Source organism: Macaca thibetana, chromosome 3 (assembly GCF_024542745.1).
Source record: "Macaca thibetana thibetana isolate TM-01 chromosome 3, ASM2454274v1, whole genome shotgun sequence".
In the NCBI taxonomy this organism is placed as follows: Eukaryota; Metazoa; Chordata; class Mammalia; order Primates; family Cercopithecidae; genus Macaca; species Macaca thibetana.
In genome coordinates, this window is record NC_065580.1 from 37,881,114 (window position 1) to 37,908,274 (window position 27,161).

A 27,161-nucleotide genomic window follows, 5' to 3' on the forward strand; every position below is an offset into this window, starting at 1 on the left:
TCTCACTATTAACTTAAATATTTCAAACTTGTCTTGCTTTTCCCATTAAAAAAGAAAAACATTACCCACACTATAGAAGCTAAAATGATCATTGAATAGAAGCACGGAAAGGAAAGTATACTGATATTTACTACCTACCTGTGCTACAGCGTATCAGATGCTATGAAGCAAACGAAAGTTATTTTATGTAATCATACTGAAACATACATAGTTCATAGTATAATGTATATTTTGCAGATAAGAAAACTGCAAAATATAGAGGGGTCCAAACCTTGTCTTCATAAACTCTAAAGTTGGGATTTTTGAATATAGTCTCTATGATTCAAAAAAGTCCTCACCCTTTCCAACTATACTCAACACTGACCATTAGCAAATTTTCTTATTGAAAGAGACTTCAATCTTCTAAATTTAAGATCAGAACACTGCTTAATCTTACAACCTATGTGGAGTTTGAGAAAATTTTGCTTGGGAACAAACTTTCCAAAGTTTGAGTATCTTGAGGGAGCTTCCTCAAAGTTAAAAACAATAATTTTAAATAGCTTCCTTTGGAAATCGAGTCTGTTTTTCACCCATCTATAATAAATGAGACAGTCTTAGATTATTTGAGTGAGTGTAAAGCACGAAGTGTCTCTGAAGTATGTTATTTAAAACCTAATATTCAAACACATAAACAAAAGCTTCTGCTAGGTCTACTACTTCCAGGTATTGAGGAAATAAAACCAGCTTCTTAAAGCTGTGGCAACTAAAGTGAATTCCGATCCTGAGACATGTCCTAAGAATTCTTCAAATATACGATCATTCACATTTTTGAATTGTAAAAATAAAGTTTTTATAGAACTGTTTTCACTATATCCTGAGCAGAAAGAAGTGAAGTGTAAGTCAATAGAACCAAAGCCATGGCCCAGGGTGACTGCAAAAGACTTAAATGATTATGGCAGGGCCATTTAGTCTTTCATCTCTCTAGGAGGTTTAGGTTTACTTCTGTTTTGCTGCCAGTAGAAAAGTCAAATACTCCCGTAACACCATCCATATAAAAGAGAAGCAGAAAAAAACCTTAGGTGTTGCCCCTTTTCCCTAACTAGTGGAGGTAAAATTTTATCTGTCTCAGTTCTCTCTTACTCCCTAATTACTAATTCTCACTAGAATGGAAGTTGGGAAATTTTATCTTACCCAAATATTTTCCTCTAAGATTCTATCTTCTAAAAAAGGAAAAACTCCAAAGTTCTACCTTCTAAAACCAAAATATGAATTGTGACAAAGACAGAACATATGTATATACATTCAATGGGTTTTGCTCAGAAAAAAGTCACACCTCAAAAACTCTCTAAATACATAATCTTACTGTCTCAAGCTGCCACTCTGACCGATGGTTCATAAAACAAATCTCACCTAATTATTTCTGTCTGATACCCTCACAATTCAAGAATATATATCACAGAAGGAAACTAGATTGAAACTTTCAATTCTAAACATTATAGTGGAGTCAAGTCTTGTTGGTTTAAAAAACTGTTGGATACATTTTTATTAAAGTGTTTGAAGACCACTAGAATCATTATGGTTTCAGTGTCTGAAGACATTTGTTTTCTACAGTATGGAAATTTGGACACACTTTTTTGTTGTTGCTGCCTGCTTTAACATAAGCAAAGCCTTTTGAAATCAATCTGTAGACTAGAGATTTTTTGGATTGTACAATTCAAATTTGTGGTTATCTTACCATTCCAGTGGATGTGGCTGTGTCTTTTTATTCATGAACTGAAATTGTTCAAATACATTTAAAAGAGACCAGTATTGGGTCGCGACTGAGCCAGGATTTCCCACAGGATTTGCCATATCATAAAATTCACGCATCAGTGACTGAATCCCAGGAGTAGTAGATGGGAAGAGCTGAGAACACAAAATATCAGCATAAGTTATGGAAAACAAATTATAATGTAGTATTACTATGAACAGCTTTATACTTAGTCATTTATCTAAAAAGTCAGATATTTGCTAAAAATCCATTGGTCAGTACTATAAATTAGATTTCTGTGAAGTTGTTGATGTAAATGCCACTTTTTATAAGAAATTAATTTTGTTGATGATCATATTTCCAAATGGGATTTTTTTTTCTTTTCATTGAATATAAATGGATTTCTCTTTCCTGTTACAGATACCTGAAGACACCTGAATAACAGAGTTAGGGAGCAGGAAGAATGAGACAGCTTCTTGGGTTACAAATGAATTATGTCAGAGTGAGAAATATTAATCTCCCCCTCTTTCCCCTGCAAAGAAAAATCTGTGGTTATCTCCTTTCTACTGTGAGAACCAGGAAATTGGAATTTTCTCTTTCTCTTGCAAAGTAATTATTTAGTTCTTCCTCAAGTTATGGTGAGAAATGTTCTCCATATTATCAGTATCCAAAGTTAACAAATTCTTGAAGAGTGAAGACAGGTCCCTTTTATTATCTTTTTATAGTATTAAGTCAAACTGTTGTGAAAGTAATACTTATAAGTTTCAAATAGTTAAAATGATATTGTGTCAACTCAATTACCTTTGGGGAAATTAGCTTACTTTGAATCCTCCAAAATTTGGGACTAAATTAGAAAAAGGAGTATCAAACACTCATTAATTAACTTAGTAAGCTGATTAAACTCATACAAGTAGTGTATGTATGTATATGCATATATATCTCATATAGTTTTTACAAGTAAGATAAATACTTGCGTGAAACAGGGTAATAATAAATTATTAATGATTAAGAATGCTATTTCAAAAAGATATTTCATATGAACAAATCTTAGGTGGAAAAATACAAATTGATTTTAGTCTATATAAGTATCAGAACTGGAAAGAAAACAAGTATTGAATACGCATTTCATATGCAATAAATTATCCTTTGATATTGACCAAGGAATTAACAATATACATAGAAGATAAAATGAATGCCTTTTAAAAAAGATATAAACCAGTTAAAGTTATAATTATTTACATTTTCTTTCTTTGAAGTTTGATATAGAGTTATAAGAAATTAAGGTTTAAGCAGTTTTCTAAAATATTATTTTCAACTCTATATGATTTTACAAAAACAAACAGGGTATAATAAGCAGAAATAATAAACAGAAATAACAAGGATGTAATAAGCGGAAATAACTTTTAGTTGCATGTAAATGTTCTGAAGCTAAAAGTAAAACTTCTTCAGAAAAATGTTGACATTTTCCCCTTGAGAACTGCCAAATTCTAGCAGTTGCTAATCCCATATTATTTTACCTTTAATAAGTCACATATTGTTTGCAAACTCTTAAAGTAATGCATATAAATCTTGCTAATTTTGCTACTTAGATCTCTGAAAAGAGCAAAGTAGCTTATAAAGATTTCTATTTCTTAGAGAAATACTTCATCTAGTTTTATATCAAAATCAGGTAGCTTACAGTGATTTATTCTAATCTCAGTCACCAAGAAAGAATCAAATGTCACTTTTGCTTTACCAGTTGGAATTGTCCCAGACTTCCAAGTTCCTTTATGAAAGTCATAATTGAGTTAATTTCTTCTAAGGATAGACACTGATTTAGTTCCTTTTGATAGTTTTCACCCTGTATTGGTAGGGGGAAAAAACTTAAGCAATTGCTAAAAAGTCAAACCATGTTCAACCCAATTACCTCCCATTTCATAAACCAATCAAATTTTGAGTTATATGAACAACCGAGCTAATTAATGTTAAATAATACATAGCAACTTCAACTTGTCACAGTGGTGTCTGAATATAAGAAAGCTTCATATTTGACAGGGATAAAATAGCTCAATGATGACCTGGATAAAATAGCCCAATGATGCTTTGGTAGTGAGATTGGGGAGATGCTAACGTGTTATAAAAATCAATCAATGTTATTTTGAAGTTCTATGCCCTATTCGTTGGCATTTGCCCAAACATGACAATAGACGTGAATGCTTAAAAAAATTAGTATTATAACTCAAATCCTCTGACATCAATCTGGAGCACTCATTGCTATTCTAAACTACCTCCAAAGAGTTCTAACATTTCTTTTATTCTATAATACATGCAACGAACCTGCACATGTACTCTCTGAACTTAAAAGATGAAAGAAAAAATTAAAAACTAAAAAAGTATTATAGAGTATACAATATATATTATTCATAATACCCACAAACATTTCATAATCCCAGCACTTTGGGAGGCCGAGGCAGGTGGATCACGAGGTCAGGAGTTCAAGACCAGCCTGGCCAATATGGTGAAACCCTGTTTCTACTAAAAATACAAAAATTAATCAGGTGTGGTGGCGCATGCCTGTAGTCCCAGCTACTTGGGAGGCTGAGACAAGAGAATCGCTTGAACCTGGGAGGCAGAGGTTGCAGTGAGCCAAGATCATTCCACTGCACTCCAGCCTGGGTGGCAGAGTGAGACTCTGTCAAAAAAAAAAAAAAAAGAAAAAGAAAAAGAAAAAATAAGAAATTATGAACACTTTACTTAATTTTCAACCTATTATTTTATGATAATCAGTCACTTGACTAGTTAGCTGACATAAAAATAATCTTAGTCCAGAGGTCAGAAAAAATTAAAGTGCGATATAATAGATACCAATTAATTTCAAGTGAATGATCAAGTTGCTGAATTGCACAATAAAGAGAAAGACACCTTCTAAGGAATGACTTGAAAAAATATTTATCAGCACACAAATATGCACTTACCTTCAATACATCTGATCTATAAAGTCTCTGAAATATCTCAGAAAATATGGAAAGTGATGATTCATTAGGGAAGAGAAAATTGAAAGTATCATTTAAAAGGAATTCTTCTGTATTTTGGTCCTCAAAGTCCATATTATCATTATCTTGAAAATGTAAATGCTCGTGTACCTTTGAAAGAGCAAAAGCACAGCAAATATTTTTCATCGATTTACTTTTAAGGCAATGGAATGATTTCTAAGACATGATTTACTTCCTGTTGGATTATAGATCAGAACTGACATCTAGTGGTCTTTTTGGAGGTCAACAGTTTTATAAATGTGAATAATGTTTGTTTTTTTAAAGATACAATTTAAAGACACAATTAATTAATGTACAGTGTAAGAAAACTAATATATTATAAAGTCACATTAGTTTATCTTGATACCCTTTATAGCTGAAGAATATGCTTTCATGGAAGATAATACATAACATTTTTTTCCGAACAATTTTAAAAAGCATAATACAAACTATTAGGTATGCATGCAAAATAAGGAAACAATGACTATTTAAAAGTGTCAATTAATAAAGTTTTAAATTTTTATGGAGAAATCTTGGAGCTAGTTAACCAAACGTCTGAGCCATCTATAATGTAATTGGTTTACCTGTATAATAGTTTGAAGACACATAAATGTTATACAAAGCTGATTTCTAGTTACACATAATTTTATTTTCCCCTTCTTCCTTTTTTCCCACCCCATATTCCAAGGTACAACTTTCTTAGACTAATTTAATAAATTATTTTTTATCTTTTTGCTTCTAAGGGCTATGTTAGAGGAAAAAAAATATGTTGGGGGAGATGATCTGAATGACTGTATTTAATTTGAGAGAAAGGAAAAGAATCAAAATAGATAAAAACACTTCACTCTACACATATCTATACCAGAAAAAGAATTTCAAAAATTCCCATGGTTTTTTTAATTAAATATAAACCAATTTTAAACTAAATATCTATATGCAATAAAGGTTATCTTTTCATAACCTCATGTAAATACACCAGATAATCTGTTACTTTCTATTATCTACACATCTTCTTTTTTCCATTAATGCATGCTTGACTTCATACCACATTTATTTCACAAATAGTACTTGAACTATAGAAAACTTCATGTTTATTTTACAGAGACACATAGACAAGATTAGACTCATAGATTCTCCACATACTAGTTAATTCTCTGAACCACAGTGAATATAAGCCTACAGTACTTTTGCAAATTGCTATTTTTTGATTGGTTACTATGAATGAAAACAACAACACCACACACACACTGATCTTTCACCACAAGGTAGAAGCTCACATCACTCATGAGGCCTTTGGCATACTGACCTGTAGCACTACAGGGTGCATGAAACTGCCATAACCAATATCAAAAGTTAGAAGTTGAAAGCAGAATCTGCATCTAAAATGAAAACACAAGGTACCATAAAAGTAAAGACACAGGCACACGTATGTTTATTATAGCACTATTTATAATAGCAAAAACTTGGAACCAACCCAAATGCCCATCAATGATAGACTGGATAAAGAAAACGTGGCACATACACACCATGGAATACTATGCAGCCCTAAAAGGGAATGAGTTCAAGTCCTTTGCAGGGACATGTATGAAGCTGGAAACCATCATTCTCAGCAAACTAACCCAGGAACAGAAAACCAAACACCGCATGTTCTCACTCATAAGTGGGAACTGAACAATGAGAACACATGGACATAGGGAGGGGAACATCACACACTGGGGCCTGTTGGGGGGAGGGGGGCAAGGGGAGGGAGAGCATTAGGACAAATACCTAATGTATGCAGGGCTTAAAACCTAGATGATGGATTGATGGGTGCAGCAAACCACCATGCCATATGTATACTATGTGACAAACCTGCACGTTCTGCACATGTATCCCAGAACTTAAAGTAAAATCATAAAAACAACCATATCCTCCTGCTACATTTACTCTCATTTGGTGTCACATTAATATTTACTATAGTTAAATTTCAATGTCTACTAATTAAAAAGAGCAGTGGCTTGGATAATGTAAAATTACATGTGATGAATTTTTGGATTTGGCTTCTATTTTATTTCTTACAGAAAATAAAAATACACCTAAATCTTCATGACACATTAAACTAAGCAATAAAGTTAATCCATGGAAACCTAAATATGAAGAAGAAAACCCTCCTACTCCTACATGCTAGGCACTTATTCATGTATAAATTATGATAAGGGGCCGGGCGCGGTGGCTCAAGCCTGTAATCCCAGCACTTTGGGAGGCCGAGACGGGCAGATCACGAGGTCAGGAGATCGAGACCATCCTGGCTAACACGGTGAAACCCCGTCTCTACTAAAAAAAATACAAAAAACTAGCCGGGCGAGGTGGCAGGCGCCTGTAGTCCCAGCTACTCGGGAGGCTGAGGCAGGAGAATGGCGTGAACCCGGGAGGCGGAGCTTGCAGTGAGCTGAGATCCGGCCACTGCACTCCAGCCTGGGCGACAGAGCGAGACTCCGTCTCAAAAAAAAAAAAAAAAAAAAAAAAAAAAAAAAAAAAAAACAAATAAATTATGATAAGGTTTAAATTGATGTGCTTCCCCTACTTTTTGACATACTAGATTTAACATTTCATTAGAAGAAAGGCAATAAGTTATATTCAAGTAAACAGATATGGGAATAGGAGTTATTGAATTTTGTTAATGAAGTTCTTCATTTTCTGCTCTACATTATGAAATCAGTGGGATATTTGAGAATGAAATTTATTACGTATAAGTAAGATTATACCTAGTCAACGCCAGGTATCTATGATAGAGATAGTTGCGCTTGAAAAGGGGGCTGCAATTAAAAGCTTAACTTTTAAAATGTGTACTTTACTTCTTGTTACCACTATTTAGATACTACTGAGTCTGTTACATGTTCTAAAGTTTGAGGATCTATAAATATGGCCACATATGTTTAGAAGATCATATTTGTGTATTGACATAAAATTTTCCAAGTACCACCTACTTATGATAATTAAGATATATTTCCACCAACAATTTTTGAAAGATAGGTTTCTTTCTTTTATTTTCTTTTTTAAAATTAAAATTTGTTTTTACCTATGGAAGGTCTTTGGTCCCAAAGTAGATGTTTCACTGAATACTTCAGCCGCTAGCAGGAGTTTGCCAATTGCTTCCTTCATAATATCAAAAGCCTGATGAGGTGAACTGGCTCTCAGGAATGTCTCAAAAAATGTTTGCAGCTGTGAACAAAGTAAAGGATTCACGTGTTAAAACAACAGCCTCAGTTTGTCTATCATTTTCTTTTTTTTTTTTTTTTTTTTTTTTTTTTTTTTTGAGACGGAGTCTCGCTCTGTCGCCCAGGCTGGAGTGCATGCAGTGGCGCAATCTCGGCTCACTGCAAGCTCCGCCTCCCAGGTTCACGCCATTCTCCGGCCTCAGCCTCCCGAGTAGCTGGGACTACAGGCGCCCGCCGCGCGCCCGGCTAATTTTTTCTATTTTTTTTAGTAGAGACGGGGTTTCACCATGGTCTCGATCTCCTGACCTTGTGATCCGCCCGCCTCGGCCTCCCAAAGTGCTAGGATTACAGGCGTGAGCCACCGCGCCCGGCCTGTCTATCATTTTCAAGGTGACCAATTTGAAGGATTGTTCTAGGTTATCTCTACTTGTCACGCCCCAAAAAAACCCCTTAATCAGTAAGTTTGGTAATCTAAGATACAAGTATTTTGAAAGAGAAAGGTTTAAATATATTATAATTTAAATTTCTTTAGAAGTGCTTACTCCATTTTATTTTCCTCATTTCACAGCATCTAATCATGGAAAATGCAAGTCTTGTCATCAGAGCTCTGAAGTTTCATTTGTAACTCTACTCACTAGGTGAGCTGGGCTTGCCACTCACTCCTCCGAATCTTTGTGTCCTTCTCTTTAAATTGGGATTAATATCTACCAACCAGAGAGATGTGAAGCCAAATTAGAAGAAAATGTATTTGAAAGTCATGTTAAAGTATGAAATTCAAATGTTAGTTTTGTATTATTATCAATTTTGGGGGTATATTAGAACAAAAATAAATGTATCAAAGTTGCTTTTTCCTCATGCCATTATTCTGTGCAAGATCTAGCCAACCAGAGAAGATTCTGAGAGAATCCCAGTGTCCTGTTAATGTTTTAATTCTTAATTATTTCATGTGGATAGAGAGTATACGGAGGTATTACAAAAAAGGGGGAATGAAGCTCAATTTGTGTCATCTTAAAAACACAATTGTTAGTATCACAAACAGCTGTTTTTATTTGCTTAAATATTAAAATGATTAAAACAAAACTACCTCTTGATGATGCTTCATATCAAAGTTCAAGTGGATATTTTTTAAAAATATGAAACAAGTCTCATATTGATTCATAAACTTTCTCTGGATAAACATACTCTTTTAAAGATGAAGAACAAAAAATATTTTTTGAAAAAACATGCAGCAGGTATTCTATTAATGTTTTTTGGAAAAACAGACTAAATCTATCCAGACTACACAGGATTGCAAAGTGAAAAACTTTTGTTGCTATGATAAAGAAGGACAAATATTGGCCTGGATTGCCTGTGGAAAATGGCAAATGTGTCTTCTCAATGCACAAGCAAAATTCCCCCAAGATAAACAAATACTGGCTTCATAAACTTTTCCAGCTGAAAACAGAAACCTAATAAGATTACACATAGAGACCCTAAGAATGTGTCATTAGTATTTGGCAATTGGGATGTTTTTCCATTTTACTAAGGAAAATAAATGTAATAATTGTATGATTAAAAGAAAACAAATTATTGCTAACACTAAAAATGTTAACACCCTTGAATCAAAGCAGAGTAACATTATGTTTTTCCAAGTAAAAGTAACTCATCATATTTCACTCATTTCACCACATTATGTAGAAAGGTTTATTTGTGACATTGTTGCATTTTCCTAGTTTAATGTTACCTGAATATCATGGAGGTTAAGGTTAATAATATATGAAAGTTGGAAATGTCTATGTAGCATATGATTTTTATGATTAATAAAATTAATCATATGAATAAGATTAATTTTAAGATTATATCTCCATGAGGAAGAATAATTAGCAAATTAATGTCTTAGGGTTGCACTTATTTCTCTAAAATGAAAATGATTATTTCTTAATTTCTTAATGTAACAATGAGCATTTAAATATGGGATGCCATTCAATTCAACTTTTAGAGAGAACTGCAGCCTTTACAAAGCCCTGTGTTCTGTGCTTTGGGGGACAAGTTGCATAGTACATAGGTATTACCTCTATAGACATTAGAGGTAAAAAGGTCCAGGTTCAACTTTGGTTTTGTGCCAAAGTTGTGAGACTTTGTGGGATCAATAACAGTGCCTACTTTATAGAGGTATCGCTGAGATTAAATGAGAGAATGTACATAAGGAATTCCACCACCCAGCACATCTGTATTCAGTACATGTCAGTTCCTTTTATTTTTTATTAATTAAAACAAGACAACTGGGCATGGTGGCTCATGCCTATAATCCCAGCACTTTGGGAGGCCGAGGTGGGCAGATCACCTGAGGTCAGGAGTTCAAGACCAGCCTGGCCAACATGCTGAAACCCTATCTCTACCAAAAATACAAAAATTAACCAGGAATGGTGGCACACACCTGTAATCCCAGCTACTCGGGAGGCTGAGGCAGGAGAATCACTTGAACCCAGGAGGCAGAGGCTGTAGTGAGCCGAGACCACACCAATGCACCGCAGCCTGGGTGACAGAGCAAGACTCCATCTCAAAAAAAAATAAAAATAAAAATCCAGATGAGTGAGATTCCTTATTTCACATTCATTCAGTATAGTGGCAAGCAAACTACATATGCCAGAAATGAAAGTAGAATCATGTGAATGCTTAATATGAATTTTTAAAAAATCATAAACTTTCAAAGTCTCCCAAAGAAAGCACAACTTGTATCGGTTGTTGTAACTCACTCACTTAGACTAAGTGAACCACTTTTTTTAGTGTCCGGTTACATTGCAATTTGTTACTCTAATTGTATTTCCTTGGTCAAATTACATGAGTTCTGTGAGTCTCAGTGCAGAATGACAGAACTATGCTCAATGATCTCATGAGACAATGTCAAATCTGAAATTATTTGATGTTAATTCCATTCAAATGCCACCAGAACCTGAACAATTTCACTCAGGCACTTTCTTAACTCACAAACACCTGAAGGAGCACCTTCACCTTCGCTGCTAATTTAAAACAGTCAAGCCATGAACTTAAATATTAAGAAGACTTCTTCCTCTCCATATCAACACTTCCAATCAATGTTTTTGAATTAAATAAATGTGAGAATGTAAGTTCGCAAGGAAATTGGTACATTGGCAATAAAATAAATATGAATAAAAGAACATCTTGTAACTTTTAACATGACATGAAACTATTTTATAAACTATAAATTTTCTTCCTTCAGTGTAACTTTTAGTGCAAAATAAATTATATAGAAAATGACGTTGTAAGATCACAGTCGTAAAACCAGTCAGCTAACACACCATCATTTGTTTGTACCTGTGTAAAATTCAGGCAATAACTAGTAAGGTATTTACATTTTTACAACATTGATCCATTCAAGAAACTTACTCAGATACAAGTGGGTGGACTAAAATTTTCAATTAATTAAAAATGGAAGGATAAGAGCAACAGAATGCACTTAAAAGCATACAGAAAAACTTCGATCATGTCTGATATCTTTTTCCAAGGTGTCCTTGGTATCCACTTCATTCCACCACATACTTTACAACTCCTCCCATGTTACGCTCTGCGTTCTGCCTCATTATTTCTCTCCATCCTCCCATAAGACCTTGCTTGGCTGAATTGATCTCAATGTCAACACATGTCATTTGTTCCGTGTTAAACTTGCCGACCTTCTTGTCTGCTCTTTCTGCTAGACTGTGAGGTTTTTTGTTGTTGTTGTTGTTGTTGTTGTTTTGGAGGGGGGTGTTCAGGAACTGTCCCATTTTATCTTCTGGATTCCAGTGCTTAATGCTAAGTAGGTATTCAGTAAATACTGTTGAATAAACAAACCTATGATGTTACAGAAACCACAGATACCTTGATAAGAGAAACACTTTACTGTAATTTCTGGGTAACATCACTTTCCTCAGGACAGCATGCTTATCTCTTGCTCGCATCTCGTGAGAGAAGGAGAATATAAATTTTTCTGGTGTCTTGTAATAAAACCTTTGAAGAACAGAAGCTTATAGCTGTTTGAGAGAATTTTGGAGATGAGAAAATTTAATCTGTGAGTTAGAATGGAGAATGAAAGATTTACCAGTATTAGGGTTTTTCAAAATAATGTTCTTGAATGAGAAACCATAGCAGAATGTCATGTTTAACAGCATTATACCTTACTAAAGTATACTAGGGCTTCTCTCAATGTTACTACGTATGAAAGAACTTTTCATCTTCTCAGATTAAATAATATTGGTACTAAAGTCAGATGAAGGAATATTGGTACTTAAGGTCATTTTGCACCAACATCATATTAAAAAGATGCTCAATATCACTAATCACTAGGGAAATGCAAATTAGAACCACAGTGAGATATTGCCTCACACCCATTAGGATGGTGACTAACAAAAACAAAACAGAAAATAATCATTGGTGAGGATATTAAGAGACTGGAATCCCTGTGCTTTGATGGTGGAAAAGTAACATGGTGCAGCCACTTGAATAGCAATTTGGTGGTTCCTCAAGAAATTACAAATAGAACTACCATACAATCCAGCAATTCCACTTCTGGGTATACAGTCAGCATAATTGAAAGCAGGGTCTCAAAGACATATTTACACACCCGTGTTCATAGCTCATTCTTACCAGTATTCAAGCTTGCTATTGATATTTTGCATCCTAAAAAATTCAAGGAAAATAAGGTGTTCAAGAATAAAACCGAGACTAAAAGTAGGTGGCATGAAAATAGAAAATATTTCCACTATTGTTGGAACTGAGAAATAGAGTAATGAAGGGGTTATTTTTTGTTTCATTTTCTTTTGCAAAATTTCTACCTTGAAATAATTGCTTTTAGGGGCTTTGGTGTTATGCAATTAGCAAGTGGATAAACATGATAATTGGAGAAAATGCAGCTGTGAAGACTGCAAAGTTATTTTTAAAAGTTTGAATTGTAGTCATATACCTGTAACGTGCAATGTATCATAATCCTTTCTAAGTGTACACTTTAGTAGCTTTAAGTATTTTTACACTATCGTGCAACCAATCTCTAGAACTTTTTGCACACCTGAAATTATATACCCAGTAAACATGTCCCCATTTCCCCCTCCTCCCAGCCCCCAGCCAACCACATTCTACTTTCTGTTTTTATGCATTTGACTACTCTAGATACCTCATATAAGTGGAATAATCCAGTGTCTTCATGACTGGGTTATTTCACTTAGCAAGTATTGTCAAGGGTCATTCACGTTGTAGCATGTATCACAATTTCCTTCCTTTTTAAGGCTGGATAATATTTGTTATAGGCATATACTACATTTTGTTTATCCCTTCATCTACTGATGCACCTTTGGGTTGCCTTCAAATGTCAATAATGCCTGGCCAGAACTCTTAAAATGAATCTGAAGTAACCCAAATACCTCAGAATTTCATACTAATATTTTTATATATGAAAGTCCTTGGGACCAGACATGGTGGCTCACTCCTGTAATCCCAGCACTTTGGGAGGCCAAGGTGGGCAGATCACGAGGTCAGGAGTTCAAGACTAGCCCAACGAACATGGTGAAACCCCGTCTCTACTAAGGAAGGAGAATCACTTGAACCCAGGAGGCGGAGGTTGCAGTGAGTCAAGATTGTGCCACTGCACTCCAGCGTGGGTGACAGGGAGACTCCAACCCCCACCAAAAAAAAAAGAAAAAAAGAAAAAATATATTTCTTGATTGTCCTATAATTCTCAATAGAAAAAAAAAGTTTATAAATTTAAACTTGAGAATTTCAGCGACCATATGGCTCTAAGTTAAAAAAAAAAAAGTTCTTCCAAATAGTTAAAATTATTGGTCATACATAATTAGTCAGAACAAGAGAAATACATTAAAAATCATATTAAATAATTTCTAGAATAAAAAGTAAAATTGTATTGGAAATGCAGCTCTGATTTCTCTGAATATAGGTTCCCACCAAATATCATGCTGAATTGTAATCCTCAGTGTTGCAGGTAGGGCCTGTTGAGAAGTGTTTGGGTCACGGGGGCAGATCCCTCATGGCTTGATGCTGTTCTTGCCATTGTGAATGAGTTTTCAGGAGATTCAGTTGTTAAAGTGTGGTGCCTCCCTACCAACGCCTCTTGCTACTGTTCCCACCATGTGAGATGCCTGGTCCTCCTTTGCCTTCTCTTATCAGTAAAAGCTTCTCGTGGCCTCTCCAGAAGCTGAGCAGATGCCTGCACCATACTTCCTATACAACCTGCAGGACGGTGAGCCAATTAAATGTCTTTTCTTTATAAACCACACAGTCTAAGGTACTTATAGCAACACAGGAATGACCTAATGCAACTTCCAAGATAGATATGCGGGTTTTTTTCTTTCTTTGTTTCTTTTTTTTTTTTTTTTTTTTTTTTTTTTTTTGAGACAGAGTCTTGCTCTGTAGCCAGGCTGGAGTGCAGTGGCATGATCTCGGCTCACTGCAACCTCTGACTCCCTAGTTCAAGCGATTCTCCTGCCTCAGCCTCCTTAGTAGCTGGGATTACAGGCATGCACCACCATGCCCAGCTAATTTTTGTATTTTTAGTAGAGACAGGTTTCACAGTGTTGGCCAGGCTGTTCTCAAACTCCTGACCTCGTGATCCACCTGCCTTGGCCTCCCAAAGTGCTGGGATTACAGGAGTGAGCAACCGTGCCCAGACCATTTCATTTTATTCGATTAATTCATATATCCACTTAATGCTAGAACAAGAAGGGTTCAACATCATTATTATTATTTTAAATATAAGCATGAAGAAAATTTGTTCACATAAATACACAGTTGTGGACGGAAGGGTTTAGTTATAGCAACATGGCTCAGTTCTTTCAACTCCCTCCAAGGTATATGTTAAAAATTACATAGTGGTTTATCATGAAATATTCAATCTTGTTAAAAACAAAGAACTGAAAACAAGCTGAATTGTGAAGGATTTGTTACCTAGTGATTAGCATCCTTCACTTGCTCTAAAGAACAACATAGTTAAATGTGTCTGTTTCTTTCTCTTTTTTTTTTGCAAATTTTTTTTTACCTTTGAGTAACCATCATTATAATATCAGAGCTAGCAAAAGCTGGGTCTTTCTTTTGAAGAGCAGAACGATGTATAAAAAGAATGGGAGGTAGCAACCTGCTTAAGAGGTATCTTTTCAGCAAAATCAAACTTTAGAAAGTTTCAATGTATGATCCATATGAAAGGTGAACGTCTGGGCACTGATTCTCTCAAAATTGTCCATGTGCCTCTGAGCCCCTTGGGGAGTTCATCATGGATCCCCAAAGGCATATGACATCCAGCTCTGGATATGGCTGCCTGCCCCCACTCCAAAACGCATCTGAGAGAGCTGTGGCCGAAAATGAAGTGCTGGTGAGCATCGTGGACCCTTGGAAGAGGAAGGTGATTTAAAGAAAAAAAATCAGATTTTTAACAATAGAAGAAAGACAAAAAAAGATAGAAAAATGGAGAAAAATGACTAAATTACAAACCTAAGTAGTGATGTAATTTTTTAATTTAATGCACATGTTGTATTTGAATATAATTTGGCTGGGCATGGTGACTCATGCCTGTAATCCCAGCACTTTGGGCAGCCGAGGTAGGTGGATCACCTGAGGTCAGTAGTTTGAGACAAACCTGGCCAATATGGCAAAACCCCGTCTCCACTAAAAATACAAAAGGTAGCCTAGCATGGTGGTACTCATCTGTAATCCCAGCTACCTGGGAGGTTGAGGCGGGAGAATCACTTGAACCTGGGAGGCAGAGGTTGCAGTGAGCCGAGATCATGCCACTGCACTCCAGCCTGGGTGGCAGAGCGAGACTCCATCTCAAATACATATACACATATGTGTGTGTGTGTGTGTGTATGTATATACATGTGTATATATGTATACACTTGTGTGTGTATATATATATGGGGGGAGAGAGAGAGAGAATTTTCTATGTTGTATTTAATAATAATCACCTTAATAATACCCTTAGCCAAGCTGACACTATGTGGCAGACACCGTGCATTTTACATGTACTGCTTTGTTTGTATTCATAGCAATGCTATGAAGGTGGTACTCATCATCCTCATTTTACAGATGAAGAAAGTTGGGGTTGAGAATGCAAGGTACATGCCTAAGGTAATACAGCTGGGGGCAACCAACATGGGTGTTGAAGCCAATCTGCTTTGCTGCAAAGCCCCAGCATTACTTCTGCCTTTGTGGTTTTGATCATATTAGGTGTAGGACTATGGATGGACCCTGAAATCCAGAATGAATCATCTGTATTTTTACTTTTATCTAAAATGTGTTTGAAACTGTCACAATTCTCAAGCAATTTACACCCACACAATTAACAACTCAACAACTTGAGAATTTATGTAGCCTAATTACCTTTTGGAAAAACTAAGAATATTTCTTTGCAACTTAAATCAAATTGCCTAGATCAAGAAAAAAATTCATGTTACATCAAATGATTTAAGAATATAAATCCTCTCATCATTTGTTTTAGTTCACTGAAAATTGGCTTGCTTTAGGGTAAACCACAGAAAACCAAATTGGCTGAACCTAAATTAGGATACATTTACTCCTTCTTTGGAATTATATTAAAAACTCCAATATTTAAATAAGTTTTCTGTTTCCAGTGACATGAATAATTTTAGTCATTCGTACCTCTTAACAGCCCTAAACTTTATAGCATATATTAAACTTGGAAATTCAGAATGTAGATTCCATATAATTTAATCAGTTTCACAGCTGAAAACTTTAAACTCTCCCACAAGCATATAAGGGAATTGTTCAGAAGCAGAGTACAGAAATACAAAAGGCTGTGAATAGAATAAAAATTTAATTATTTGCTTTGAATGATAGACCCTTGATTGCATTATATTCAACCTTCTTAGAAAACTGGCAGGTTTTCTTTATTATCCCTTCTGGAATCTCTCAGTGGGATATAAAGGAGCAGAGAGATTTAATAGCAAAGAGCAAAAGCTAAAGTTGTAAAGATTTTATCATTGAACTCTCTACGTATACGCCTGCTCATTTTCTTTATATGAATGCCATTGTTCAAGCAGGTCACAACTATTCCCATTAAAGTCAAAACCAAGCCTTCTTTGAACTTCCAATAAAATAAGTTCTGACAGCTCGTTTGAAAACAATTCATCTTTTATTAATTATCTTGACTAGAAGATGACATTGAAATCCAGTAATATTTGTACCAAGTAATATTTGTTACAGGCAGTACAAAAATTTGCAAATAAGGACTCATTTGGCAGAAAGATACCTATCTCATATCTCTAAATACTCTCAAACGATTAAGAAAGTAAAAAGGGAAAATGTTTTCAATTTATATACTGGATATTTTATGCAGGGTATCTCTTTTAGGTCTTATTAAGTCTCCTGGTCAATCACAAAAGAAAAGGAAATGTATTCATTATAAAAAAATAATGGGTTCTGGTTGTACAATAAAGAACATGATAGAGCAATTTGCCCTAACTTTTAAGTGGCTGTGGTGTTAAAGTCTGTTGAATCTATAGGATATTTATGACAACTCTGCTGTTTTCTCACACCTTTCTCCTGTCAGTTACCTTACACCTCTCTCACACCAAACAATATTCATTCCTTTACATGCTGTATTTTCAGTGGGTACTTAATTATGCATAATTTAAAAGTTCATGATTTAGCATCTAGTCAAATATAATGCTAGATAGCCCAAATCCATGTCATCTCCGTGTGCCCTGAGTACTGACTACTGACTTCCCTGCCCTCAATATTTTTTTTCCACTGTTGCCAGTCATCATCCTTATGAAGGCCAGTTCCAATCATGTCAGTTCCCTGCTCATAAAGAACAGAAGTCCCCAACATTTACAGAAGGATATGAATCAGTTGTAGCTGAACTTATCTTGAACATTCCAAGTCAGCATATAAAACCATAAGGTGCTAATTCATTTGTGCTTGAAGGACATAGCAATCAATCAATAGATGATTATGCACGCACGCACGTTTATGCACACAATAGTAAAAAAAGCTGTAAACAGTAGAAGTACCTTTATCCTTTTTACTACAAAGTACATTGTTTTTATATGAGAACTCAAAAAGTGATATACCCAATTCTTAAACTTTTTTTTAAAAAAATTAAACCTGTATTCCTTTGTCAATCTTTTGACATATGGTCAAGGCCTTTGACTATGGGTGAACTAATTGGAATTGCAAGTCATCTAACTCACAGAAACCTCACCTATAGGCATTGACTTAACTGCAGTTAGACCAAGAACACAAAGACACTTGCAAAGAAATCCCAGGGCAGAATCATTCTAGGTTTTACGGCTTCCCCCCAAATTTTGAAAGTTGTTATACCCACATTTAATTCATCTGAAATGTTTTAAGTTGATTGTCCTTTATTAAGAATGTTATAAATATTCAGCTTTGCTTTTACAGAAGAAAACCTGTCTTTTTGCACTTACAGTTCATCAGCTCATGAAGGTAGGCATAGAACTCAAGGGTGTAAAGGACAAACTTGAAGGTAGCATCCTTGCCTCAGGCATTGAGCTCTTGAGTTCAGCAGCCAACAAGCTTTATGGGGGGAATGCAGAGCAGTACTACAAGCTGTCCGTGGTAACTAAGCGAGATTTTAGTCACTGGAGATCTGAGTCCCAATCCTAACCACATTTATTAGTTCTGTCCTCTTCATTAAATCATGAATCTTTATTTCCTCATCCATAGAGTGTATATAAACATATCAACCTATCTCCTGGGTTTCTTAAAAGTTTCAAATAAGGCCAGGCGTGGTGGCTCACGCCTATAATCCCAGCACTTTGGGAAGCTGAGGCAGGCGGATCACAAGGTCTGGAGGTCAAGACCATCCTGGCTAACATGGTGAAAGCCCATCTCTACAAAAAATACAAAAAAAATTGCCAGGCATGGTGGTGCATGTCTATAGTCCCAGCTACTTGGGAGGCTGAGGCAGGAGAATCACTTGAACACAGAAGGTAGAAGTTGCAGTTAGCCAAGATTTGCAACTGCACTCCAGCCTGGGTGAAGAAAGAGGCTCTGTCTCAAAGAAAAAAAAAAAGTTTCAAATAAGACCGTATCTGAGAATACATTCAGAAGCGTAAAATGACAGTAGTGTCACTTTACATTTTACATTCCATGAAATTCAAGCTCTTCAGGTTTCATCTGTAGTATATCTTCATCTGGTCTAACCTACCACAAATCCTGTGTCTTTTTCTCTTCCTTCCTTCCCCATCCCTCTCACCTCAGGCCACCCTAGGATTCTCCCTTCTCTTACGGACATTCAAATTCTGGCCAAATAAGGCAGTTCATAGTTTCAAGACTATAACCTATGTTTTCACCTGCATGATTCATGCTGCCTTGGCAAAGCAAATGTAAACATCCCTCTTCATTTTTAAAGAAACCCTACTCATTCTTCCAAGCACAGCTAAAACACCATCCATTCTATGAAACCTATTCCCTTTCTCCAGCCTGAATAATTCTCTCCTACTCTTCACTATCTCTGCAACTCTGAATCATGCCTTGCATTTTGCCCTGTATTAGTTATTTATAAATACATATTTCTCCCCTACTGGAAGGTTTCTTGAAAGCAAGAACCAATATTTCTCTTTGAGTCTTTCTTCACATGGCCCAGCACAGAGTAGGAATTCCTAAACAGTTCTGGAATACAAATGAGTCAAATTAGCTGTGAATGATTACTGAAATATTCAATATTGCTTTTCCTTGAGTTGTTTTGGCTTCATGTCATATGAACAAACTTATATATGCAAGAAGATATAGATTAAATGCATGAATTTTCAACCCATTTATTGTGGGTGAAATTATACTGTTTCTATATCTTACTTGATGAAGGACATATAACCATTATAAACTTACTTCTCTTTTAGTCGATAAGTCATCAGTCAAGATACTCGTCCCCACTTCCCACTTCTCTAGTTTTCTCTTGCCCCCAGTTTAAATATTTCCCTGTTCTCACATTTAAATTACATCCTGCTAAACCTGCTGGTAATCTGCCCTAACATGAAAGTATTTATTTTCATTAGTGTGGCAGTTTGCAAAAAAGTGGTCACAAATTCTTCCCACCCCAGTATGCACACCCCTTTGCAGTGTGACTTTGCAACTTCTCACATCCAGTGGTGGAGTCTATTTTTTCACCCCTTGAATCTTCGCTTGTTCATGTGATGTTCTTTGGCCAATGAGATATTTAGCAAATGTAATGTAAACTCTTTTTGCTTTTTAGGACTGCTGTAACAAATTGCTGCAAAGTTGACAACTTAAAACAAGAGAAATTTATTCTCTTGCAGTTTTAGAGGCTAGAAGTCCAGAAATCAATATGTCCACATGGCCACGTTTCCCCTTAAAGATGTTAGGGACAATTCATTCGTTGTCTCTTTCAATTCCTGGTGGTTGTTGGCATTCCTTGGCTTGTGGGTGCAAAACTCTAATCTCTGTCTTCATCTTTACATGAGTGAAGATGTGAAGATGTATCTTCTCCTTTGTGTGTCTTCTTTTCTGTGTCAAATCTCTGACTTTCTCTTCCAAGGACATACACAGCGCCCATCTGGATAATTTAGGAAGATCTCATGTTGATAACTTTAATTTAATTACATCTGCCAAGGCCCTTTGTCCAAACAAGGTAATATTCACTGGTTCTGGAGGTTAGGATATGGACATATCCTTTTAGGGGTGGCCATTCAAACTACTATACAAGCAAAAACTTGAAAAGGACTTGGCCTTTTCAAGTGGCTTTGTTCTCTTGCAATTCTTAAGAATCCTGAAACTGCCACTGTGTGGTGGAACATTAGATGGACTGCAAGACGATGACAGGCACATGGCCAAGTCATCCCAATGGACCTAGCTGATACCCAGCCAATATGCAGGAGCGTGAGTGAAGGCAGGCTAGACCACTCAGTCAAGCTTAGCCACCATCTGCCTATAGAGATGAGCAGAGGCCGTCCAGACAATTTATAGAACCAAAAGAAATAAATGCTTATTTGAAGTCACTAAGTTTGGAGGTGATTTGCTCTGCAAAAGCTGACTGATTCAATTTGCCTTTTATCATTGTTTAAATTTTGTCTTCATTTCTCCTCTTTTTGAAATGGAACCTGCATCTCCTTCTCACACGAACCTCTCATATGGAGAAGGTGATCTAAGAACTTCATGTGCTTTTTTCTTTTTTATTTTCAGTGTTTAGAATGTAACTTAAGGCTTTCTAATTCTGATTTGAGTTCTTTGTTTCAAACTTCTCTAACTTCACTCTGGCTTCCATCCCAAACATTGAATAGATTGAATCCTTGTTAGGGTGAGCATTTTCCTAAGCATCTTCTCACCTTCTTATCTGAATACATCACACTGGACCACTCTACTATCCTTCAAAAGATTAGACTTGTGATTTGAGGCACCATCTGTTTGAAAATAACCCCTGATTTTATGGTGGCTGAGAAACAGGCACCTCTGCCAGGACTGTTTTTATAGCAATGGGTACCTGAAGCTGTGGGAACCTCCCTGTCACACTAGGATGGGCAAATAGCTACTGTTATTCTTCTGTTCATTTAGACGTGGTAGGATACTTTTGTTGGAAATAGGGGTTGCAGTGACTGGGGAGAAGAAAGGTAGAGAGAGGAAGTGAATGGGAAAAGAATCACCAAATTGTCCAGGAGAGAAATTTTCTGGTAGGGCCTTCAGTCAGGTTACAGAGCAAACAAGACAAGGCCTGAGAAGGGGTAGGTGAGTAAGAACCAGCCTCAATAGGTAAACTGCTGTATGAACAGGAACCTGTGTGCCTCTCCACCTCCTCATTTCACGTTTCTTTCCCATTCCTCCTCCTGACTGGTGGCTCCCCCATCTGATCTCTCAGTCAATGGCACCACCATTCAAATAATGGCTGAAGAGTCATCCTTGAACCCTCTGTCTTTAGCCTCTCACACTCCAATACCAATTCTTGTTTCTACCTTCAAAACGTATCCACATTTCTCCATTTTTAGACTACCACCTCGCCAACCTAGGTCAAGCCACCCTGCTCCTCATCTGGACCCCTGAATGGCCTTGCAACTGGTTTCTCGGCCTCTGTTCACAGTTCTCTTCAATCTATTCTCCACACAGCAGCAGAATGGGCTTAAAAAGTAAATCAGATCATGATAACCTCCTGTTCACTATCTTAGAAGCATCCCTTTGCCTACAGGGAAAAAATTCAATTTCTTACTTTTCCTGACTCCTGTGTGATTAGGCTCTTGCCTTTCTCTCAATCTCTCTACCACTCACCCTGTGTTCAACATGTTACACAGTCAGTGGTTGTGGCATTCTGTGAATATGTGAAGACTCTCCTAACTTTGGAATTGTCCTTTTGCTGGGAATATTTCGCTGTCATCTCTTCAAATGGCATTTAGTCTCATTACAGAATTACAGCTCAGATCTCACCTATTCAGGGCAATCTTTCTACCTCTCATAAAGTGGGCAGTCCAGTTATTTCCTAGTCAACATCCATCCTGTTCACTTCATTCTTAGATATATTAAATACTCGTAATGATCCGAATTTCTTTATATGTGTATAATTAATTCATTATCTGTTTTTCATCTGTCATTCCATATAAGAATAAACTTTATAAAGGCAGGGACTTTGCCTTGTTTCCTGCTATGCTACTGGAGCCTAACATAACATCTATCATATAGGAGGTAGCTGGTAAATACTTGTAGCAGGAATCAAAAGGCTAATTTAACTCATAGGAAAACCATTCCTATTTTACAGACATGGAAAGTGGTCCATCGATGTTAGCAGATTTTTCTAAGGTCACAGAGTTTGTACAAGGACTTTCCTCCTGCACACCCATCCCCAGACCTGTAGAACTATGGCTTGGGATTTTTCTTTTCTTTGCTGCATATCCAGTGCTGTAGATCTAATGCTGATGATTTATTTCTCTCTCCTTTAAAGTAAAAATGCAATTGGATATTTGCTTATTACTCAGCCTGAAAGGATGTCATCATCGTCCTATTCATATTTTAAAATCACATTTCTTTAACAGTAACTCCTTGAAGGCATGAAAATGAAATATATTTCCTTAGCATAATGTTTTTCTTCTGTGACTTCTGAGTTTAAAGTAATGATTTCTCTCTGTGTGATTTGAACAAATATTCTTCATGTAGATAATCTGGGTAATCAAGCACATAGAAAAATTCATATACCTTTTCAATATATCTGAAAAATTTTCTAGTAGAAGTTACTCAGAAGTTATTCTGCTAGAAATTTCTACCAAAGCATCAGTTTGGAACAGTATGTTTTTTTAAACAGATTGATGAGGCTATGGTACCTGGAACTGTTAGATTCTGGAAAACTAGAGACCACATATGAAGAAGCTGATGTAGAGGGGAAACATAGTGCCTATGGATACGGATATATATGTAAATAAAGGGGTGCCTGGAATTTCCTCTCCTGTTTGAAGTCCCTTTCTCTAAATTTTAAAGACTTGCTTCATCGAGCTTCTAAGAACAGTTTTTACAGGCTAGAAATAGGGAGTGAAAGGACAAATTGTTTTGAGACAAAGAGGATACAGTGATGTGTATAGGAATGCTCTGTGTCAATCAATGAGGCAATGAGAGAATGACCACCTTATAGGCAGACACTCCATAGAGATCTAACAAAAGCAATGAAATATGTCCTTATGTTGCAGAAGGTAGAGAATACAAAATATATCTGAAGAATCCTGGGAGAGAATCCATTTCTGCTGCCTCAGAAGCACTCAGAGAAATAAAACACAGCTGTTCAGTTCTATATCATAATACCAGGTCATTTAGACAATTGAAAGGAATTCCAGTTAACAGCAGATTTGAGGTTCAGGTTGTAATCAGACAGAAGTAACACAAAAGATTCATGGAAACAGTAGTGCAGTCTTACACGTTGAGTATAAAATGCCAGCTCTAACTGTAGAGTAATTTTAAAACTGGGATTATGTAGTAAGTTTAAAACTATGTGTTGCAAAATCTTTTTTCTTTTTTTTTTTTTTTTTTGAGACGGAGTCTCGCTCTGTCGCCCAGGCTGGAGTGCAGTGGCACGATCTCAGCTCACTGCAAGCTCCACCTCCTGAGTTCACGCCATTCTCCTGCCTCAGCCTCCCGAGTAGCTGGGACTACAGGTGCCCGCCACCTCGCCCGGCTAGTTTTTTGTATTTTTTAGTAGAGACGGGGTTTCACCGTGTTAGCCAGGATGGTCTCGATCTCCTGACCTCGTGATCCGCCCGTCTCGGCCTCCCAAAGTGCTGGGATTACAGGCTTGAGCCACCGCGCCCAGCCCCTTTTGTTGTTTTTCTAAGGAAAAAAGTTTAGGCCTTAATTTTTGGGCAATGGGACAGGGTGATGTTTTTGAGCTTGTGGTGACTGGCTTAGACTAGAGGTTTATGGAAATCAATCTAACATCCCTGACATATTTTGTTTGATCTACAAATAAGACAGTATAGCATGTTTATAAGTCATTTCTTCTAAGTAAAGTCAATATGCCATAAAAAGTATCCTATTTTTGTGTACTCTGCATATTTATACCACTCTCAAGTAAATTCCTTGAGGAGAAAGAGCTCTAGAAAATATCACTGAATTTCCTTATATGAAAAAAACATTATAAAATGTACATTTCTTCACTTAAATGTACACTCACAAGTTTATGACTAATAGGCTTAACTTTTCCATAGAAAAAATTATTATATTTTATGATATGAATTTGAGCTGGAAGAATGAATTTTCTTAATGTATAGTCATCTAAGTGATACCATTCTTTAATAGCATTGCATATTAAATTTTACAAAATGTTCTTAAGTGAAAAAACAATGTCCAGTGGCTGACAAATGCTGAAATCATTCCAAATAATTGTGCAGCCTAGGTAACTTAAATTATACTGAAGAATTATTATCATTCACAATCTACTTAAAAGCATGGCTTTCTTACCATAATTATGGGTTATAAAATAACTTTTTAAAATAAACATGTATAATTCAATGGGGGAAAAATGGTCCATGCTTTGCTAAGCATTTTTGCCTTTTTTCCTTTTGCCATTGGACAGTTCAGACTATTTGTACAATAGCAAAAAAGACCACTTGGGGGCAATACAGTAATTGTTTTGCTCCATCTCACAGTTATGTAGGCTTCCTTGGTGAAAAAAGATTGCTGTTTCTTCTAAATTTGAAACCACATTTTAATATGTGGAAGGAAAAAGGCTGTATTTCATTTTAAACTTACAATGAATAAATCACGTAAGACAAATGCAAGTCAGATTTTCTCCTGAAGGGAGCAAAAGCCTGTCTTCCTTCAGCAGACAAATCAGTTTTACCTAGTTGGCACATTTGAGGATATTTTATATTTAGAATTTGTCACAGCCTTTGAGACAGATCTCAAGGAATAAAGGATATTGTTTATAAAAATCTCAAAAATGATATACATTTAATAAGTTTCAAAATGTTCTGGTAAAAACTTACTTTTTTTCTATACCCAAAGTAAAAGTGTAAAAATCATTTAACTTCCCCACTGAGTACATATTCTGCAATAAACTTAAGCATTAAAGCAATTAATTTTTGGAGACAATCACTGCCATTATTTTCACTGTTATTACCTTGCACTCACATACCACTTTGTAAAGGAGTTATTTTTATTACTAATTATTCTTTTCAGCTATTTGATGAGTGGAGTCTCTATTCTAATCCATTTCGCTCTCCCTGAATCTGCTGAATACTAGGTACTATGCCAAGCACTAAAGATTTGTTTCCTACGTAAATGAAGAATAAGCATAATCTCTTCTTTTAAGGATTTCAAAAAGATTTAGGCAAGTAGATTTTTCCTCTTGGTTTTTGTTCTCTTGTTTGCTGACTTTATGTGATTTTTTTTTTCCTTCCAATATATTTTCCTGTCATCAGAAGATATTTAACATTACCACAGTGATGAAAAACTCAGCTAAGCCTTGTTGTTAAAGTCTTAGGGATAAAGATTTATAAAATTAAATTCAATAACTCTCTAGGTGCCTGTACAGAAAGGAAAACATTTAGAAGATTGCAGGGAGTTTTGCCTTAATTCATGGTTCATTACCCAAAGATCCATCTTAACAATCCTTTCTGCATGGAGGGTAGTGAAGAAAGGGAATATAGCTGTTCTGTCTTTGAACATCTTTACGGCTTAGCTGACTCATCTATTAAAGAAATAATAGGAAACTAAAAAATTAAGAGGGTGCTGCTCTCTATAGATGCTTAAAGTGCTTTGAAAGATCGCTTACACTAGACCTCTTTTCCCAGGCTTGGTTTTTACTCTAAACATCTGTTTATTTTATAAACTTGTGATCAGCAAGGCGTAACAGAAATCCAAGTGGCATTACTGTGCTGGCCAATGGCAGAAAGAGGAAGAGCCTGCAGAGATTAATTTTTAAGAGCTTCTGTGAAGTTCACGGGGCATACACTTCCAGGATGCAGTTCAGAGAAACAACACTTGCTCTTTTCAAGTCCTCAACCGGGCCCCATCCTCATCCCAGCATATACCTTCCCTTGATGGCTCCAGGGAGAAGCAGGCTCCCAACAGGACAGGTGAAGGGGAGGAGCTGAGAAGGGAAACACACATTCTATCCTCCAAAGTACTATTGAGGAACTTTTCGATCTTTCAAGTATCCTGAAGGAGGGAAGAAGGAATGAACTTACCTCACCTGATTTCACACTGAAATCCCTGAGTATTAGCTCACCTCCATTTTTCTGGATATATAATTAACACTTGCCTACTGATTTTCTAGTATTAAATGCAATAATAATTAGCAAATTCATTCATTAGTGTTAGATTTTACCTTTACATTGTCATTATAATACATTATATATATATAGTAGGTATATCTACACATATATGTGTGTGTGTGTATATATCTACCTATATAAAGCATTATTTTAGTTAATTATATTTGCATATATCTATGCATTCACAACCCTAGTTCAGAAGAGAAAATATGCTTGAATTAACAACGATGGAATATGTAAATCCATACGACTATCTTCTGTTGTAGAACCTGCTCTTAAATCTTATTTTCCCCAAATGGCAGTTTTTAATAAGTTATTATTAATGAGGTACCTTTAATTACAATGAGGATGATAGACAACGATTCATTGATAAACATTTTTGAGCATCTGCCATGCGCCAGGCACTCTGTGAGGCTCTGGAGATGCAGACACATTGCTTGCCTTTTTGAGGCTTAGAGTCATCTGCTTAAGTTATCATTTTGGCCAAATGAAGATGATCATCATT

The 27,161-nt window shown here is 36.0% G+C and overlaps 1 protein-coding gene across 6 annotated transcripts in view; it reads right to left on the bottom strand.

Moving 5' to 3' along the window:
* The window catches only part of CPED1 (cadherin like and PC-esterase domain containing 1), a 311,112-nt gene that overhangs the window by 167,914 nt on the left and 116,037 nt on the right, over positions 1 to 27,161 (bottom strand). For all 6 annotated transcript variants that reach the window (XM_050785084.1, XM_050785080.1, XM_050785078.1 and 3 more), the window contains 5 exons: positions 7,799 to 7,941; positions 6,047 to 6,119; positions 4,684 to 4,851; positions 3,465 to 3,569; positions 1,715 to 1,884 (listed from right to left, as the gene is read on the bottom strand). In XM_050785084.1, the coding sequence (XP_050641041.1) occupies positions 1,715 to 1,884; positions 3,465 to 3,569; positions 4,684 to 4,851; positions 6,047 to 6,119; positions 7,799 to 7,941 (659 nt within the window). The remainder of the gene's footprint in view (positions 1 to 1,714; positions 1,885 to 3,464; positions 3,570 to 4,683; positions 4,852 to 6,046; positions 6,120 to 7,798; positions 7,942 to 27,161) is intronic.